This window comes from Sinocyclocheilus anshuiensis, unplaced genomic scaffold, assembly GCF_001515605.1.
Source record: "Sinocyclocheilus anshuiensis isolate Anshui unplaced genomic scaffold, SAMN03320099.WGS_v1.1 scaffold1393, whole genome shotgun sequence".
In the NCBI taxonomy this organism is placed as follows: Eukaryota; Metazoa; Chordata; class Actinopteri; order Cypriniformes; family Cyprinidae; genus Sinocyclocheilus; species Sinocyclocheilus anshuiensis.
The window spans coordinates 291,350-312,108 of NW_015548343.1; the positions used below are offsets into that span (position 1 = coordinate 291,350).

General features: G+C 35.9%; 1 protein-coding gene across 4 annotated transcripts in view; it reads right to left on the minus strand.

Moving 5' to 3' along the window:
- Positions 1-282: 282 nt before the first annotated feature.
- Positions 283-20,759, minus strand: part of cnot3b (CCR4-NOT transcription complex, subunit 3b) — a 25,247-nt gene continuing 4,770 nt past the window's right edge. For 2 of the 4 annotated variants that reach the window (XM_016444508.1, XM_016444506.1), the window contains exons 2-18: positions 16,598-16,655; positions 16,353-16,420; positions 14,789-14,863; positions 13,425-13,514; positions 13,015-13,143; positions 11,377-11,472; positions 10,535-10,754; positions 10,305-10,432; positions 9,278-9,331; positions 8,308-9,193; positions 6,083-6,188; positions 4,121-4,262; positions 2,919-3,015; positions 2,633-2,831; positions 1,603-1,735; positions 1,241-1,366; positions 283-594 (exon numbers count right to left, since the gene is read on the minus strand). In XM_016444508.1, coding sequence (XP_016299994.1) covers positions 496-594; positions 1,241-1,366; positions 1,603-1,735; positions 2,633-2,831; positions 2,919-3,015; positions 4,121-4,262; positions 6,083-6,188; positions 8,308-9,193; positions 9,278-9,331; positions 10,305-10,432; positions 10,535-10,754; positions 11,377-11,472; positions 13,015-13,143; positions 13,425-13,514; positions 14,789-14,863; positions 16,353-16,420; positions 16,598-16,622 — 2,673 coding nt within the window. In that variant the 5' untranslated portion in view covers positions 16,623-16,655 and the 3' untranslated portion in view covers positions 283-495. Of the gene's footprint in view, positions 595-1,240; positions 1,367-1,602; positions 1,736-2,632; positions 2,832-2,918; positions 3,016-4,120; positions 4,263-6,082; positions 6,189-8,307; positions 9,194-9,277; positions 9,332-10,304; positions 10,433-10,534; positions 10,755-11,376; positions 11,473-13,014; positions 13,144-13,424; positions 13,515-14,788; positions 14,864-16,352; positions 16,421-16,597; positions 16,659-20,759 lie in introns of all 4 variants that reach the window. The other 2 variants (XM_016444507.1, XM_016444505.1) reach the window with 1 other exon arrangement.

Below are 20,759 nucleotides of genomic sequence, written 5' to 3' on the forward strand. Positions count from 1 at the left end.
CTATGGTGGACAGGTATATGCAAGAAAACGGTTGTGCATAAAAATTTAATTGCTTATGTTTACTTTAAACAAATACTTTTCTGAATAACACCACTGTAGCTCATAGAATTTGGATTAGTTGGCTTTACGTTATCATTATTATAGCAGAACTTCAGTTTTTTAGCCATGGCTAAATAATTCATCCACACTGATTTGTATTTGTCATCCTCCTGACAGGGTGAATGCTTTATTTGACCAAATTCAGCTTCTTCTTTGGTGCAAAAATGCTCCAGAAAGGGGTGATTTACCGGCGTTAAGTCTGATTGAATGAGAGGGCAGAGTCACAAAGGGAGCGGCTGGGGGAGGGGCTCCAGATGCATTATGCACCAGCGAGACATAAAACAGCCTCGCAAGTGCATCTGGGTCTCCTCCCTGATGAATGAAAGAGAGAGTACATGTGTGTGTTGATTCAGTCCAGAATGTCGACAGTAGTCCTCCGTTCTTGTTGACCATCGATCACTGGAGGTCCCGGTCTTCAAGGTACCTGTACTCAAATGTAAATCCTTCCTTTTTCCTCTGGCCCCATTTCTCATAGTCAAAGTAAATATATGTCCCCTGTAGAAAGACAGAAGTAATGAAATGTTCAGCAAAATTAAGTTTTATTCACATATAAACTACTGTTTAAAAGTTTGGGATCAGTTAGATTTTTTTATGTTTTTGAAAAGTCTCTTATGCTCACCAAGGCTGCATTTATTTGATCAAAAATATAGCACAAAATAGCAATATTGTGAAGTATTATAGCAATTTACAATAATTATTTTCTATTTTAATATATTTTAAAATATAATTTATTCCTGTGATAGCAAAATTTATTTTTTTCAGCATCAATTACTCCAATATTCAGTGTCACATTATCCATCAGAAATATATCAAGTTTGAAAACAGTTGTGCTGCTTAATATTTTTGTGGAAACCATGATACATTTTTTTTTCAGAATTCTTTGATGAATAAAAAGTTCAAAAGAACATCTATTTGAATTGTTTTTTTAACAATGCAAAAGTCTTGACTATCACTTTTCCTCAATTAAATGCATCCCTGGTGAATAAAAGTAGTTAATTTCAACTGTGGTGGGACACTCAACATATTGTGGTCAGGCATATTCCTGTCTAAGTAAGTTTTTCTTTGCCAAAATATGATTATAAAAAAAATAAATAAACAGGATAGAATTCCAAGCTACAGCCTTTGTTATAGTGTGACTCACTTGCTCAAACTCATCAGTGATGGTCTTGGGCTCCTCATGCCTCTGGAACCACATCATGTACTTGGTGTGGAACCTCCATGACTGTTTTTTCAAGGCCTTGGCTGCTAGATACTGCGCTTTTGTACCCTAGGGGGTGTAAAGGAACAATCTGTCATTCACCAGAAATACACTAATAAAAAGGGTCTGTAATCTGAGCGTAATCCTGAAATCACACTCAGAGATCAATAGGACCACTATCTATCAATCAAATGCAAGCCATATGTGCTTACTGAAGGACAAAACAACCTGTTTGCAATTACTGAGGCTTCACTAGGGGCGTTAACTGTGAATGCGTGCACGCACACACACACACACACACAAACCTCTAAGTAGTAAAAGACGAAGAAGAGGGTCTCTGTAGACAGTCTCTGGTAGAACTCCACAGTGTCAGAGTGAGGAGGTGGCACCTGGTGGTGAAAAGGCAGTGTTGGGCAGGGGTTCCTCATCAGGTACTGCCTGTATGTCCAAAACAGAGTAAACAATAAAAAAATTATTGATGAGAATACAATCAAAACAAGTCAAACAACCCCGATAAACTGGAATAGGATAGGATAAGACAGCATTTTCGTGTGAATTTAATATATAATTCAAAAATAAGCTATTAAAAAATAGGTACATTTAATTTATTTATTAGTTTTTAATTAATAATTTACTAATTAATTAATTACATTTTTGCATTCAACATACCTTTAAAAACATAAGCACATACATTTAAAATAAAATAAAAATACATGCAAATAAAAATATAAATAAAAAAATAAAATAATTCAAATAAAAAAAAACAAGTAACTGGACTAATAGGCACATTTTGGTAAATCAATATGTAAACCGATTAAATGCACCTCTTTTTAAATAATTAAATCACTCTGATTAATTAAATCACAGCCATTGAAGTGACAGGTGGAAACAAATTTTATATAAAGTTTATACATTTTTTTCAATTATTTTTAAACTTCATTCATTCCTTCATTCACTCATTCATTAATTTCAGTACCAGTTTTGTGAAAGCCAATATTATGAAATGTTTGTGCAAGAACATTATCAAATGAAATGGTACATTGAAATATTATTATTATTATTAATATTAAATTTACTTATTTAATTTTGAGCACTATGGCTTTTTTAAGTGCCAAAAAGGTGCACAAAAACAATGCAAATACACCTCATTCTGCAATGCCCCCAAACATAACATTGCATTAGATACTGTAGAATAAAACAGATTTTTTTTAAATGACGACAAAGTAATGCAAAACATGGTCACATCAGAGAGCAAGTTTCCAGGAATTTCACAGACTTGGATGCATGTGTCAGAATCAGTGAACACTAAGGAATTGTGTTTGTGTGTGTGCTCACCTGATCCTCTCAGAGTCGGACGGGTGAGGCATGTGCGTCCAGGCGGACTCCTGCATGGCTTGCTGGTAGAGTTGCTCTTTGGAGAGGGGGACGGGGCCCAGTGGACACACGCCCAATGATGGGGGGATGCTCACCTCCGACAGAGCAGACTGAGGAGCTGCAGGAGTGCCTGAAGGGGCCGTGGAGCTGGGAAATATATCTAGAAGACGATGAAAGAAAGAATGCAGCCAACAACAGAGAATAGTGCAAGATAAGCTGAAAGTAATGAGAACTTGTTGATACTTACCACTTGAGATATGTAGTGCAGACAGCTCCCCTTCTAACCCTGAGCCCTGGGCAACCCTCTCTGCCATCAACTTTAAAGAGCTCGGAGGCTCCTGAGGCTGGAGAGAGTGAAAAAAAAACAACACTCAGAAACAACGGTAAATTATAAGTTGACTGGTGCTCTAGCATGTTCTTAAAACAATAATTAGGGATTCATAAATTCATATACATACATAAATATATATATATATATATAAAATGTAATTTATATATAAAAAAAACCATTCACATATATATATATATATATATATATATAGATGTATATAATACACTTGTGTGTGTGTGTTTATATATAAACACACAAACACACACACATTTAATTTAATATAATTAGTTTTTAATCACAAAATCTAGGGGTTTAGAGTGTAATGAATGCAATGTTCAGTATGAATTATAAATGTGATTAATTTATGATATGTACTCTATCATCTAAAATAGGGTTGGTAAAATTTTTTGTATTTGAAAAAAAACAAAAACATTACATGATTTAAGTGACTTATGCTCACCAAAGCTGCATTTCTTTGACCAAAAAAAAAGTAATAATATGAAATATTACAATTTAAAATAACCATTTTAACATATTACAAATTGTAATTTATTCCTGTAATGGCAAAGCTGAATTTTCAGTAGCAATTAATCCAGGTCTTCAGTGTCACGAGCCATCAGTAATCATTCTAATATGCTGATTTGCTGCTCAGAAAACTTCTTATTTCTTATTACCTTTTTTCCCCTAGAATTCTTTGATAAATAGAAAGTTCAAAAGAACAGTATTTACCTGAATTATACATTTTTGTAGCATTATAAAAGTCTTTACAGTCACATTTGATAAATATAATGCATTCTTACTGAAAAAAGTATGTTTTTTTTCAAAACCCCCAAACTTTTGTCTTTACACAACGAACAACCCAGGCTGTCAATGTCTTTTCACCACATTTATTTTATTTTATCTAAATTTCATGTAGTGTTGATGTGGTGTGCAATAATTAAAGTGTTAATTTCTCTGCCTGTTCCCGTCTAATCTCAGTTTGGCCCATTTGCAGGGCACTATCAGGCAACAGCAATGTAGACTTTGCCTTCAGATGTGCACCCACTCATCAAACAGGTGTAGTGTGATGTAATGACACAATGTGCTGAGTGCATATGCGCAAACATTGCGTGACTGACCTTGATGGTGTCGGCAGCCTGTGTGTATGAGTGCGGGCCATTCAACAGGCTGCAACTGCCTGCTTTACTCTCACTATATGACGGTGAGGGCGAGCTGGGTGGCAGTGTCATTGACCCCAGAAGGCTGGACCCACTGTCATTACTGTTTTGAGAAAATCATTTTAATGAGGAATAACATAAATTTGCAATTCAGATGTTTTTTTTCCAGGAAAGTACTTTATACAATACAGTTAGTTTCGAAGCAGCTTCACATGAATAAACAGAAAAATAAGTGCTAATGTTATAAAATTCAATTATGAAACAAATTCAATTTCAGCTGTAAGGCAGCTCTACGGAAGACAATAGTGCCATTATTCGGCTCAATTTAGTTCAATGTTGTTTCAATAAGTCGAATACCAGTGTCAATATTGCAAAATTCATCAATTAAACAACTTCATTTCAGCTATAAACAGCTGTACAGAAGGCAACAGTATCATTATCCAGCTCAATTCAGTTCAAATTTGGTTCTCATCCAGTAGTGGCAGCACAGTTTAATCAACAATTTTACCAGTAGTGAATATTAAAGGGATAGTTAGGGATATCCGCCATTCACGAGAGTACCACGACGCATGCGTGTGATGCTGCTGACACAGGAGCTGGCGTTCTGATGTAGAACACGCATCCGCTGCGCCTGGTTTACAGGCAGAGGAATGCTCACGTATTCGCCGTGGTACTCTTGTGAATGCCGGCGGAGACTGACCCAGAAGTGAAGAAATCATAGAATAAAGTCATTATTTTTGTTTTCTTTGTGCACAAAAAGTATTCTCGTAGCTTCATAACATTACGGTTGAACCACTGATGTCACATGTAATATTTTAACGATGTCCTTACTACCTTTCTGGGCCATAAAACGTTTCAGTTGCATTGCTGTCTATGCAGGGTTAGCTCTCGGATTTCATCAAAAATATCTTAATTTGTGTTCCGAAGATGAATGAAGGTCTTATGGGTTTGGAACATCATGAGGGTGAGTAATTAACCCTCTACCGCATGGTGTAGCCATATGGCAACATATTCTTTGTGTTCATTTCCTTGCCACTGTCTCTTTAAGAGAACATTCTCGTTTTTTTTGTTGGAAAGAGAAGACCTTAGTTTAGCCAAAGATGTGCTTTGATTAAGTCACATGACATGCATTTTTTTTCTGTGGTGAGATTTCTGACAGACTGCCGTCTCTTGTCGGTAGTTGCTGAAAGCAAACTAAAACGTCAGTAACAAACAAGGACCAGTCCGTGTCACTTCTACAAAAAAATCTAAAACATCACTGTTATGATGTTATGATGACATATTCACCTCTCAAAAAAGTTTTTATAAAATTAGTTTTTGGTAAATCATTCAAATGTATGTGTTGCCAAGCAGCAACACTGTGCAATAGTGGAATGACATTATTACAATAGTTTAGCTAGCTAGCAAGGTCAGCTGCAATTTGTTAAGCTGTAACAATAACAACATTAATACTAGTGAAATAATGATGATTAGTCGTATGTTAATGGTATTTGTATTATGGATATAATCAAATTGAAATGGCAATTTTACTTTTGATTAAATATGAATACAGGTAACATTACATCAGTGAGCACGGCCATATTCTATAGCAAGGTAAAGAAGAAAAGGGCAGAACTATTGTATGCTGTTGCCGTATGGCAACAAATCATAAAGTACCTTAAAATAATATTTTTTTCCACATTTTTTTTTACAGCACTTCAAGTTAAGCCATTCTTAGGAAAGAAAAAGATTCAAATATTTTTTTCTATAGGTCTATCATAATGCGTGCGGTAGAGGGTTGTCAGAATTTTAATTTTTGGGTGAACTATCCCTTTAATTGTCTTTTAAACCTCACAAAAACTTTTCACAATGCTAGGTTGTTGTAGGTGGTTGCCAGGGTGTTGCTTTGTGGCTGCTAAGGTGTTGTAAGTGAGCAGTACTCACGGCTGATTTGTTGAGGAATTTAAGGATGAGGATTGGCTGTTCTGTGATTGGCTGGCACTGTTGAGGGCGGAGTCTGATGTGCTGTCTGCTACCACAGCACTATAACCTAGAAAAGGCAGGAATATTGAAGTAAAAATGTGAACAAAGTGTTTACTTTTTTATAAAATTTCATGGTCTTCTTATTAGGGGTGTGCGACAATAACAAAAAAATTGTATCTCGATTTTTTTTCTGGAATTCTGCCGATAACGATAATTAGACAATATTTTGTGTTTGCAATGCTGAGGTGGCACAGAATCTGCATCTGAAGTGGTATTTAGATGCATTCACACAGACCGTTTAATGCAGGACACAAATACATTTGACCTGCAGTTACAAATGCGTAATTCAAGTCCCCATGAAATCAAAATTGAATTTTTCTGGCTTTTAGTATGAATATGTTAGCCTTAAGGTTATCTATAAGATAGTGTGCTCCAAAACAATGACAAAATGTGCATTTACAAGATTCAAAACTTCTCACACCAGAAGTCTGGTTTGCGTCTGGTTTCTGTCGGCGCGGATCATATGCGTGAATCAGCGCAGACCACAAAATGTACACAGAATGCTATATTTTATAGCGATATGGATGAGATTAGGAGGAGAAACGGTTAGACAATCAGCACTGACGAGTAGAAGAGATGACACTTTTTAAACTACACATCCTCAGCATTATTATAATCACTGTTTTGCTTTAGTAACAGTTTCATATTGAATCTAAAAGGGTAATCTATTAGACTGTGGCTGTTATACGCTGTCAGATGTGGCTTTGCCAAGCTCAAAGGCTCTGGCCCAAGCTGTGATATAAACAAAACGCTATTGGCCACTTAAAAAGGGGGCGGCGCTGCTTGATATGTCTTCCTGTTACAGTTGAAATTACATCAGCACATAGAATAATGCTGCGTGTTTCAAGGCACCTTTAATGTTTTGCTGTTTAACAAAAAAAAAACGTTGAATACTTTGAAATGATTTAGTGGAAAAAAGGGAAAATATACTTATAAATATAAATATAAACTAAAATCACCAGTAGGTGGAGGCAAATCACTGCATGAGTGAGTCACTGAGTCATTCATTCAACCGATTCGTTCAAACGGCTGATTGATTCAGTAATAAAACACTGTCCTGTGTTGCTCAGAGGTGCAAAACACTTCTGCTGTGGCTTTGTTTGGAAATATTTTCATTGTCGAAATACAGCAAAAACAAGAACTTCTGTGTCTAAAATGTAAGTCACTTAATATTAACTTCTTGTTTATTGAACGTCACTCTTTGTGTGTGTGATATTAACTATATCAGATCATATAAATATATTTATATATATATATACATTTATGCCCCCTTATCTTTAATTTTGGGGGAGTTCTAAATGTATTTTAATATACTAAATCACGCAGTGAAAGCGTGAACTCTAAATGTGCTGGCTCAGTATCATGCACTGTATGCGTACATTCTCTGGGTGTGTTTTTGTTTGGTTTTTGCAATCGATAATGTTAAATCGCATATTGTTTAAACAACAATTACGATATTATCGTAGACGATATATATCGCACACCCCTACTTCTTATAATGTTGTTTTAGAACAAATTTATTCAGGGTTTCTGCAGGTTTTATGAAGATAAATTTAAGACTTTTTAAAGGCCTTTTTAAGTAAAGAAAATAAATGTAAGGAATAAATTAAAACTCATTATGTTCTCTAAATGTAAATATCTATAGAGAACAAAATGAGTTGTATTAGAAACACTTAAATGTTTGAAAATACAACTTTAAACCAATCTCCATTATTTTTGAATTCATTTTGAGTTCATGATTAGAATAAAAAAGCTTAATTCAAATGGAAAACATATGAACATTTCTCATACTCCATTGGAAAATATTTGTTCTTGTTTTAAACAAACTCACTTAATTTTATTTGCTTAGAAAAGAAGACTTTTGTCATTTTGTACCTCAAGTAAATGTATCTTGATTTAAGGATGTTTAGATAGTTGTACTGGAAAACAAGGCAAAAAATACTGAGCAATATATTAATTTTTTGCAATGCATGCAACATTTAATGGCATGACTCTGTAGGAATTTTAGAATTTCTGCATAGATTTAAGCCCTTTTTAAATTATTTAATTAGTGTAAGGGCAAATTAATACTTTTTAAGACCTGCAGAAACCACTTTTTTCTGATTAGACAGTTATTCTGCACTCACTTGTACCACCGTTTTGTTTCGGCCCACTAGGTGGCCGTGGTAGCGCAGCACTTCCCGCTGCGTTTCCTGTCCCAGAGATTCCTCCGTTGCTTCCGATAACTCCCACATTGCTCCCTGAGGTCAGTGCGCCTCCCACAGAGCTGGGAGCCACCAAAGGTAAAGGCTCCACAGCGGACTGTGTGGACCCAAGACCCAAAACACCAGGCCCTGAGCCCAAGAGGCTTGTAGAGCCTAGACTTCCGTTAGTCCCCACTGAGGATACGACTCCACTGGAGTTTGTACTGCTAATATTCGTTCCAATCGACGCTGACAGCCCGCTGCCCATGCAACCTGCGGCAGCCGCTTGTGCATAAGGCGCCAGGGTGGATCCGCTCAAAAACCCAGTCATGCTGTTCAAGGATGCCGGCATCCCTGAAAGGACCAGACCGGGCATCTGGTTTGCGACACTAGTCCCTGATGTCCCCTTCCCAAGGCCTAGACTGGAGGAAAAACCCGTTCCCACTGGAGGTTGGCTCTGCGAGCTGGGTGTCAGGGGGCCCGGTGTGCTGGTGTTGGGCGGTGACATGGAGGTGGGTGTTGGGAGTAAGGTACTGTTGTTGGAGGAGGCCAAGTTGGTGGTGGAGAGGGAGGAGACTGAGATTTTGGGCTGGTGCTGCTGTTGGGATTGCTGTGTTTGTTGCTGGGTTGCTGAACTATAGCTGCCAGAGTTCTGGAGGGAGCCGCCCATGTTGCCTAAGAGGCTGCTGCTCCCTGATGCCGAGCTTATGCTGTTGGCGACAGTCGCCATGGAGATCAAAAAAGAGTTTGAAGAGACTCCCGAGGATGAGGATGACAATGAGGAAGAGGAGGATAGAGATGAAGATGGATTTCCATTCTTGATAGGTGACTGCAACAAAACAATAGGATTTGTGAGCTCAAGTGTCAGCCCAAAAGGATCATAATATAAGTGATCTGTGGTTTCTTTTCTCACCTGGCTGATTTCACTGTCTGTTGAACGACCTCTTTTCTTATCATCTTCCGAATTCTCATTACCAGAAATGAAGAGAACATGACATAAAATAAAAGCAAACCAAAACAAATGACTGAATTGCTTTTTAACTATATTTATATCCAACCACATTTACGGCATTTGCAATGAAAATAATTCCTCCAAAAATAAGCAATTTCTAAAAAGTGTTTTAAGAAAAAATGTTGCGGTCCATAAACAAATCAGGGTCCCATTTATCTAATGTGCTTTATTTTCAAGAAATATGATGAGATTGAAGATACATATTCATAACAACGTGGCACGAACATCTTTTGGACAAATTAGTCTGCCGGTAAGCAGGTTTGAGAAGTCAGATATGTGGCTCTGAGAGAAGGGATGCACAAATATAAAAAATTTAGGCGGTCGATAATAATTTGAAGTGCTGATAATTATTTTCATGTTACAGACGATAACCGCTACATAAAACACACTAGAAATTAAATTAATAAGTGTATCTTGTTACAATTAATAATTTATTTTTAAAATTAATTATAATAATTTTATAATTTAAAATGAACTTTTAAATTCTTTTCCAAAAATTACGTCTTTACATGTAAACACAACAGAAATAATATATTTTATCATCACAGTTAATAATTTATTATTTTAAAATGAATAAAGTTTTAAATGCTACAAGTGAATTTAGGCATCACAATGTTATAATGATCAGTGTGAAAAATATATTTTTTAATTTTTACATTTGTAAAAAAAATATTTAACAGTATTATTTTAAAGATGAGCTAACCAATAACTAAAAAATTAAACAAAACAGAAATAATATATTTTATCACAATTAATAATTAATTATTTTAAAATTGATAAAGTTTTAAATGCTACAAGTGAATTTAGGCATCACAACGTTATAATGATCTGTATGAAAAATGGATTTTCATTTTTATACTTGCATATTGTGCATCCCAAGCTGTGATATCGTGGATTAGATAGGTGATATAGTGGAAGAGATGCTCACCGTAGTGCAAGTAGCTGGAGAGGGAGGTATGGGAGATGACGACGTTGTGGAGGTCGGTGTGGAACTGGAGTGCTGGAAGATCTCGTCCTCTGTGTGACCTGACGGAGATGTGGCAACTAGTGGCTGGGCTACAAGAAGGAATAAAGGCAAAAAAAAGAAGAAGGAAAAAAACCCTGTTACGATTGAAAACAAAACACAGTAGAACTCTGACATGCACACCAAATACTTACGTATCTCCTCTAAATCAATGTCATCATAGAGAAACTCATTCTCCTCAAAGTCAGGATCCTGAGAGGAATCAAGATAGTACTCAACGTCATCTTTAATCTTGCGGATGGCATCCACCTGTACCGAGTCATTGTCCAGCATTCTAAGGATGGTTTCCAGCATGCGGATGTGATACCGGTGCCTCTCGATCATTCGTTTCAGTTCCTCGATCCGATCCTGCTTCTGAGGGCACAGCATGAGAAAAATATCATTCTAAAGACCTACCAATATGAATGAGCAGTCATTTTAACAGAACGAGTGAAACTGCTGACAATGTCTTTCCAATGTTCAATACTATTATTAGTCAAAATGGTAACAACATGTTAAACCGTTTTTTTTTTGTTTGTTTTTTTTATATGCACCAAGGTAATCCCATAATATTCTGTGGTTAATACTAAAATAATAAAGTACATGGTAAATACTATGGTACATGAATATGAATATCATTAAGTACCACAGTATTACCATCTGATACCATCAGATTTTTTTTGCAATACCTATTATGACTTTTTTAAATTAAAGAATTAAAATATGACCAAAAATATGTGCTTAGCATCAATAATCACTAATTAATCTGTCACTTAGTTAATACTTTTTTTTTTAGTTAAGGGCCAATCACCTCATAAGTGCCTTGTTTAAGGGGACAAAATGACTCATTCACGAATTACCAAATGCTGGTTTTGAACCAACCTCTTAAGTTTCCAGCCAAGATCTTTGACTATTAGGCTAGACTATCCCACATAAAACAGTTGCATTTTAAAAGATGAAAAGGATGAGAATAAATAATGGAGTAAATGTAACTGACCTCTTTGTCTCCTTTCTTCTTCCTGGTCTGGACAGAAAGTGATTCAACCTCGCTCTCAAACTGGTCCACTTGCATGTTTAACGTGTCTATCGTGTTCTAGGGTAACCAAGGTACAAAGCAGAAGTAGGTGACATCAGTAAGTGATGCGAACAGAGCAACAGTTAAGATGAGAATGTCTTTCGCCAAATACATTCCAAAAAGCTTTCAGTAACATCATGTTGAATCAGGCGCTGCAGCTGCTTTCCATAGATTGTGCAAACTAAAAGAATGATGGAAAATGACTTGGTATGGCCACATTTACATTTACATTTAGTTATTTACCACTGACTGACAAATTTTCACGGGCAAAATAGTGTCATTTCAATAAAAATCCATGCAATCTGGAATTTCGTTTGAGGCCAATTTCCTCACACAGATTTTGCAACGGGTTCAAGTTCAAGCCAAATTTTTGTGTTATAGTTCAGAACTTACTTTGAATATATTGCTGAAATGTCTTATTAAACTAGAAATGGACAGAAAAGATGCAGATCGTAGCATAAATAAATAACAGATACACAGGATTACTTGTTCATCAAATCAATCTTCATGTAAAAGCAATGTCAAATGCATCCACTTCACTGCCAACAAAGAATGTAATCACGATATTTGCTTTTGCTTAGATTCCTGGACCACTATAAAAAGTGGGAGTTCAGCTGCTCTTTCTTCACTCCTCCCCTGACAGCAGCCGCCTACTATCATCATCTAAATTAAAAACAAGGCATTTGGCACCTAAAATGAGCCTAATGTTTTATCATATTGAATCAAGATGCGACTCCTTCCTAGAATGGCAGGAATTTCTGTCAGGTCGACATGAAATCAAAGCGAATCCTACTTAAAGGGGTCATATGATTTTGCTAAAAAGAACATTATTTTGTGTATTTGGTGTAATGAAATGTGTTTATGCGGTTTAAGGTTCAAAAAACACATTATTTTCCACATACTGTACATTATTGTTTCTCCTCTATGCCCCACCTTTCTGAAAGGTGCCGATTTTTACAAAGCTCATCGGTCTGAAAAGCGAGGTGTGCTCTGATTGGCCAGCTATCCAGTGCGTTGTGATTGGCAGAATACCTCAAGCGTGTGACGGAAATGTTACGCCCCTACCATACTGTGATGCCGTGTCCCAGCCAGAGCGACGAGAAAAAACATTAAAACCCATTATAAACGAGGCATTTGTTGCATCCAGTGGGGGCATAATTACTGATTATAATGACTTATACTGTCTTTTTACGCGTTGCATCGCGCCGCGTAAACAAGTGTCTGCATTTGTGATCGGAGAAATGACAAACAACTTTTATAAAGAATATTTCTTTGGGTTTGAGACTTTAGTCTTTGCAACTTTAGGGATCTTATCTATTCACGAACAGCTTGTAACACTCCAAAGAGAAAGGAAAACTTGAATCCGCATCATATGACCCCTTTAATTTCTTAATGCACATTTCTTGTCTTATTGTAAATGATTTATCAGTGTGTGTTAGTCCAAAGAAAAAAATGGATAAAACCAAGCCAGATCCAACTTTTTCCAAATTATGGAAGCCAAATGGATTAAGAACAATTCACAATGACTTTAACCCGAGTGCTTCACACTGCTGTTCTTACCGTTAGCCACTGGCCAATCTCTTCTTTCTCTTTCTGTGCAGGATCGACTTTCTGAGCGAGGCCGAGTCCTTCTTTAGAGTACGCTTTCGTTTTGGTCTCCCGTTCCACAATCTTAAACCGCTCCATTTGCTGTGGGAAAAAAAAGTGCATCATAAATCACAGTCAAAAGCATAAAATTCAGATTTATTTAGATGTATTATTTATTTCTGGATTACATTATCTTAATCTTACAGTGACTTATGCATATATCCCCAAAGATATATCCCCACATCTCAAGGTCTCGCCTTACTGAAAGCATTACTAATATACCTCATCTAAAAAAATTATTTAAGATGTTCAAAGCATATTACATCCAGCATTATATATTAGTATCAGGTATTTTTGTTAAATTAAAACAGACATCTACTCACTGTCTCAATGAGTTTGCGATTCTCTACTAGCTGTTTTTTGTCTTTGATCTCATTGGAGGCGACCCATGTCTTAATCTGGTCACGAAGACGCTGCAGAACCAACGCAGACAGAAACAGAAAGAGCATGTAGAAACAAAGAATGAAAGAATATTGAGCCGGACGCCTGAAATCAAGCATGCCCGACTCATCCTGTGCAGCTAAGCACAGTGGACACGCGCATACATGACCTGCAGCGTTGGTAGCGCTTGTCCTCATAGTTACCAGTAAAGACAAACACAGCTTGAGCAGTGAAAAGGTCAATGTATTAAAAAAAACAAAAAAACAATTGGTTCACCTATAGCCAAAAAATGCATTCAGTTCATAGACGTAGCTCGTCGTTTGAGCTTGGGGGGGTGGGGGGCAAACCAAGCCAGTCGATTTGGTCAGTCACACTTTAAAATACATTTTAGTTTTTCTATAGTAAACCGACAAATTCACACTCCATTTTTTACTATGATTACATACAGCAACAGCAAGCACGTAAGGTTGTCATGGCAACCAGATACATCGCACGTGAATTACTTGCGCTATGTCTCTATTTTTGCTGCTCTAGTAATTAACACATTGAAAGTAATGAACTATAAACATTTTTGTCAACAGAATATCAAAGTAGGCTTTTATTAAACAAATCAAGGAGTGAATTTCTCACCCGCTGCTTTAAAACAGATTATCTGTTGGACATGATTCAAGTTCAACGCACAATAAGCAGGCACACTAAGACTTCATAACACAGTAAATATTACTGAAAATGGCTGATTAAGCAGTTTATATTATAAAATCTATGTCTAGGTTTTGTTTTGTGTAAATCAAATAACATCTGGATGTAAATAGTCCTCTTCCTGACATAAATGTAGAACACCAAGACACTACAATGGAGCGTCCTGCAGATCACCTTTATGAGACTGTTTGGGTCTGGAGTCAACAAGCACGGCATCAACATCGGTATCTTCATCTGACTTTATTTCGGTTAGGTCCAGATTTATCTGCAGTTGTTGTACGTTATCCATTCACACCATGCAACAGGAATGCAGTAAATACTATAGGCTATTATCCGCCAAAATGCAGATTTGTTGCATCATAAGTTATTACGCAAATAAGATTGGGAGGCATTAGTAAGTTTGATTTGATTTATTTATTTACAAAATAACAATTTAAAATGTATTAAAATAACTACATTGTATGCACTTTTACTTTTAGTTGAATATATTATTAATAAATTAAAAAAGTAAAATTTTTCAGTCGCTAGAGGGGGCCAGGCCCCTCTGACCCCCCCACCCCACAAGCTACGCCCATGATTCAGTTTGTGAAAAATAGAAAATTCTCACCTGTAATTTTTTTATCTCTTTCTTGAGGTCAGACTCGTATTTCTCTTTTTGGTTGGCATTGGCTGCATTATAGAGCTGAAAAAAATATCACATCATTCATGGGCAACATGGTCAAATAAATAGCACATATAAAATGTTATTTGTCAAATTTTGTTTATTTTTCAAAATACGTCACCGTTCAGAACTACCGCTCAAATCTGAGGTCAGAAAGATTTTTTTTTGAAAAGAAAATAATACTTTTATTCAGCATGGATGCATTAAACTGGTGCATCAAATGTGAAAGTAAAGGATTTTACATTGTTATAATGCTGTTTTTTTTTATTTTTTATTTCTACTCATCAAAGAGTCCTGGAGAAAAAGTATCACAGTATCCACATAAATATTAAACAGCACAACTGTTTTCATAAGAAATGTTTCTTAAGCACCAAATCAGCATATCATCAAGACTTGAGTAATGGCTGCTGAAAATTCAGTTTTGCCATCTCAGGAATAAATTACATTTTATAGTTTATTAAAACAGGAAACAGTTATTTTAAATTGTAATAATATTTCACAATAATACAGATTTTACTGTATTTAATGAACAGCTTAATGAAAAAAAAAAAAGTTCTGCTCATGCTCCATGAAGAAGGTCCAATGTGCATATATTGCATTTTCCTGCATCTACTCGACTACAGTGTTGAAGACCGTGGATTTTACCCATAAGAACACTTCTATATAATATACGGTGAAAAGACATCAAGTCTTACGTTTTTTTTAAATCACACCAGAGGTCCAAGTCTGTGTGTCTCTGAACACACACGGAACTACGGACCACATTTACCACAAAACTTCTTATATTGTCTTCATTGATTACATTTGCTCATCATGGGAGAGGGACTCACAATTTTGTGTTGTGGTTTAATATAACGGATGAGCAGTTGTGGTGGGTGTATATTAGTTTGCAAATCTGCTTCGCTGTGTGATTTAGCTGTTTGCTTTGCCACACTCTGCAGAAGTTTAAAGGTGGCCCCATGGAACCGTTTTTAATACAAGCATATCATTATTATTCTACATTTGCTTTTTGACAAAATGTTTATATATTTCACACTACTGTTCAGAAGTTTGGGGTTGGATTTTAATGTTTTCAAAGGAAATCTCTTATGCTCACCGAGGCTGCATTTATTTGACCGAAAACAGAGTAAAAACAGTCAAATATTATTAAAACTTCAAATAACGGTTTTCCATTTTAAAAATTTATTTATTCCTGTGATGCAAAGCTGAATTTTCAGGATCATTACTTCAGTCTTCAGTGTCACATGATCCTTCAGAAATCATTCTAATATACTGTTTTAGCGCTCAAGAAACATTTTCCTATTGTCATCAATGTTGAAATCAGTTGTGCTGCTTAATATTTTTGTGATAACTATCATACTCTCATTTTTCAGCCTTTTTTCCTTTTGGATTTGCTTATGTGACATGACACATTGTAAAATATTATTCTTGAAAAAAACAAATTAAGCTTAATTAAAATTAACATTATATAATGAGCTTTACACAAATAGCTGATGCAGTAGTTTCTTACCTTTTTCCAAATGTCCTCAAACTGCTCTACCCCTTCTGTAACTTTTTTCAAACATCTGTCTATTTCACCTGAGGAGAGAGAAGCAAACCTTAGGTACATGATGGGATGAGGTGAGACCAGGGCATATTCTCAGAGACACACATGCACACGTGCTTTGATACGTGCTACTCACGTAGCACTCTCCTCAAACCAAGCGGCATTGAGATAAACAGATATGGCCCAGAAAAAAATGCCCGTTATCATACCTTGAAGTTTTCTTTTATCAGCCATGACTCCTAGACTATGTTTTCTTCATGCCTTCTTCTACTGAAAAAGATTGAAGAGAAAATGAGCACCACTGTTGTGCTTGTATGAAAGAGTCCTTTACAAATGACTGGAACAAGACTGCCATTATAATGTGCTTCAATGCAATATGTCCAAAAAAGAACACATGCCTCTCAGACTGATGCTCTATTTTATAATTACATGTTTTCCCCCCTGAGCATAATTATTATAATGACACGGTGACGTCATTACAAACTCACAAAACAACTCTTGTGATTGCTGTAGTGACGGGCTGGACAGGTGTGTCGTGAATATAAAAATGCATAAATACTCTATTTTAACTTGGTAATTCTCAGACTAGCTGTAAAACTGAACCCAGTGGTACACTGTCAATAAGCTTCAGTGAAGACTTTAGGGGAGAGCGGGGTGATTTGAGCCTGTGGGGAAGTTGACCCACCCCTCGTTTCTAGGCAACCATAAACAAAATTGGTGATATGACCACACATATTTGAAGAGTTATCAATTTCACTACCCCTGGAATGGAGAGAGGCCCATGGAATAACTGGCAACTACATTAAAGTTCAAAATGTAGTTTTGCTGTTCAAAGTGATTTTTTATGTTCAAGGACTTTTTGTGTCTGAACAATTACAGACACATTTGAAAAAAATATCATGCATGTGTTTGTGCTTTCGGAAGTTATGTTATGAGGCTATAGTAATGTAGCGTAATGTTATCTTTAAACTGCTGGATGATACAAGTTTGTTAAAATGGTAGGAGTGGGGTAATTTGAGCCAAAAGTCATGGGGTAAGTTGAGCCAGTGGTCCGCCCCTTCTTATGAATAATTATAAAGTATTATTTTACTGCAATTCTACATTACAGTTCATCAATTTTAGACCAAACATTTTTGTTCTTTGTTTTGAATCTGATTTTGTTCAGAAATTTTTTAAATAAGCCTTGTTGAAGAAAATTGGCCACTGAAGATTTTATGAAATTTTCTTTTCCTGCAACATTTATAGAAGTTGAGTATTAGCCTGGTTCTGTAAGGTCAATTGCTGTCAGTTTTTTTTTTCTTCAATTTGAACTTTATTTTGTTCCGAATTTATTTAATAATTAAAAAATTGCCTTTAAAGTTGTGAATTTTATCTTTAAATAAATATTTTAAGAAGTCATTCATCCATTTCATTATCCAAACTGCTTTGTCCTTATTAGGGTCGGGGGAGCTGGAGCCTAACCCAGTGTCTTGAGCCACAGGCGGGGAAACAACCTGGATGGATGTCCGGTCCATCACAAGGCTCACACACAGATTTTAAGAATAATTTTTTTTATTGAATTTCTCTTTCTTTGATATAGCATAAGGTGAAAATGTTTTACTTCAGCATAATCAATGGCAAATTTTAACCCCATGGGGCTCAACTTACCTTCTCTCTTGGCCCAATTTACCCCTCACTGGGGGTAAGTTGAGCCAAGAGTAGGGCCGCACGCTTAATCGAATGCAATTGTCATGCGCATTTTGATAGTAATGCCGGTTCTGTAATCAGAAGTAAATCATCATTACATGCTTTCAGATGGAGCAGCATTTACTACACATAGCCGTAGTTCACTGACAAGTTACGCAAAAAATTCGCAGACGATTTTATTGCGCGATTCTGAAGTCGAAGAAATCGTTTGCGATAATGACAGCTTGTTTGCATAGCTTCTCAGTGAACTATGGTTCTGTGAAGTAAATGCTGCTCCATCTGAAATACCACATTTAATAACATATTTTTACTCCAAGCTCACTTCATAACGTCATTCGAGTGTTTGAAATAAATCCTTCTGTGAGATGATGTGGCTTCTTACACAGAATAAGGCACGCAACATATTTCATAGTATTTAAGCAGTGATAAAGGCATTGCATTATAAATATACTTTATTTTAATGAAAATTATAATAATAAGAACTCATAAACCGTATATTGCCGTAGTCGTGTGTTTATTAGTCACGTTAACTCAATGAAAGCAGTTGAATCTTCTGTTTATTCAGCTGCAGCGATTGGCATTTCCTGGGTTTCTTCTGCGAGGCGTATTTGGAGTTTCAGGGCGAGAGCGCCCTCTGGCCTTTGGATGGAGATTTACTGCTGATCACAGAACCGTGCTTCACTGAAAGATATGCATGACAATCGCAGCTTCTGTCGAATCGCGATCTCGATTCCATTTCGATTTATCGTGCAGCCCTAGCCAAGAGACCACTTCTTTTTTTTTTTGGAAAGTCATATTTTGAAAGCAGTTTATTTTAGACACAAAGTGATTATTCCCAAGCCTGCACCACATCCTGAAATGTATGTGCATATTTTAATCGGACACTACTGTCATGCGCTCACTTTAAAGATACCACAAGTAAAAAGCTCTCCCCTACTTATTCCACATGCCAATAAACCAAATTTTGTTTTTATCTGCCATTTAGTGGCAGTGTTTTCTGAAATAGATTAGATCATTATAATAGAAAAAAAACATAATAGTAAAATAAATAAATGAAATAATAGTGTGGAAACCTCTGCAAAAAACTGTACAGAAAACACAGAAAAACAAAAAACTCCATGGCACTGGTTGAGATAAAATACTTACATTATGTCAACAATTTTAAAGCACTACAGATCCACAGTTTTTGAAGTCATCTACAAACAGCTTACAATTACGGAGTTGTTTAAACTTACATTAACCTTACATTAAACTGGAATAAGTTAAGCTATTTTAACACTGAATAAATTACACACTCTTTTCACCTACATCATTCATAAAGCATTCAATGAAAATGTGCTACACGTTACTAATTTTAATGAAAATACCTCCAACACAAAGGGCAATTTGCCAGTTCTGGTTATCTACATGAGATAAGCCCTTAGTATACAGAAGAGTTGGACATAATTTTACAAAAATGTCTTCAAACATCTCCATAATAAACCATATCTAAATCATTGAGGTTATATCATCCAATTGCACACGTATCAAGTAAATAAATATAGTAATAATTTGTTTATCAGCATCAAATACCAATCATGTGCAGACAGGGATGTCTAGTCAAATGTATTTGTACGCTTAAATTACTTGTTGGGATACACGCAAGCACGCCAGTGTGAAACAAAGATGTGCTATCTCAGTCTAAATTTAGCTAATGTATTAATCTATCCTTTGCACATCCCACATAGTAGAGACTTGAATTGATGCAGACATGTTATCCATATTGCATATTTATTAGATTCAGAAGGCTCAAGAGTGTTGCTCAATGCAAGTAGCAAGTTCACAAGATTAGGGATGCTCCGATCCGCCTTTTTCGCCTCCGATACCGATTCCGATACCTATGGTTCGGTATTGGACGATACCGATACCAGTGAAGTTTTTTTCCCTCATTTAAATAAATGTAGAATTGATATATCTCTGTGTGTGGAACTGATAATCATTCTTTCACAATCTACTAGATACAGACTACTTAATTATAAAGAAAAATAAAATAAACAAATATGAAAAAATATAGGCCTATGTATATTTATAATCCATGACAAAAATGTATCATAAACTAGGTTAGTGGATAATTCGGCAGCAAAAGTTATTCTAGAAAAATCTGTGCACAATAATTTTAGAAATTCAAACATTTAGTGAAAAAACAATATTTTGTGGGGAACAAATAAAAGTGTTGCACTAAATATGGTCAAATGTTACACATTGCTATTTGTATTATTATAAAATCCATTCATTAAAAACATTCATGAATGTATTTATATATAAGTATAGACTATAAAATTAAAATACATTTCTTTTAAATGTATAGCATATTTTTTAATAAGGCAACAACATATGATAGATATGATAGGACAAAACAAATACAGTGCAGCACGAACTGTTTTTATACAGTCTATGAGCACGAAGCGCTTACAATGTGCGCATCCGGTGTGCAGAATGATGCGCTTGAAGCAACATTACAATGTGCGCATCCGGTGTGCAGAATGATGCGCTTGAAGCAACATTACAATGTGCGCATCCGGTGTGCAGAATGATGCGCTTGAAGCAACATTACAATGTGCGCATCCGGTGTGCAGAATGATGCGCTTGAAGCAACATTACAATGTGCGCATCCGGTGTGCAGAATGATGCGCTTGAAGCAACATG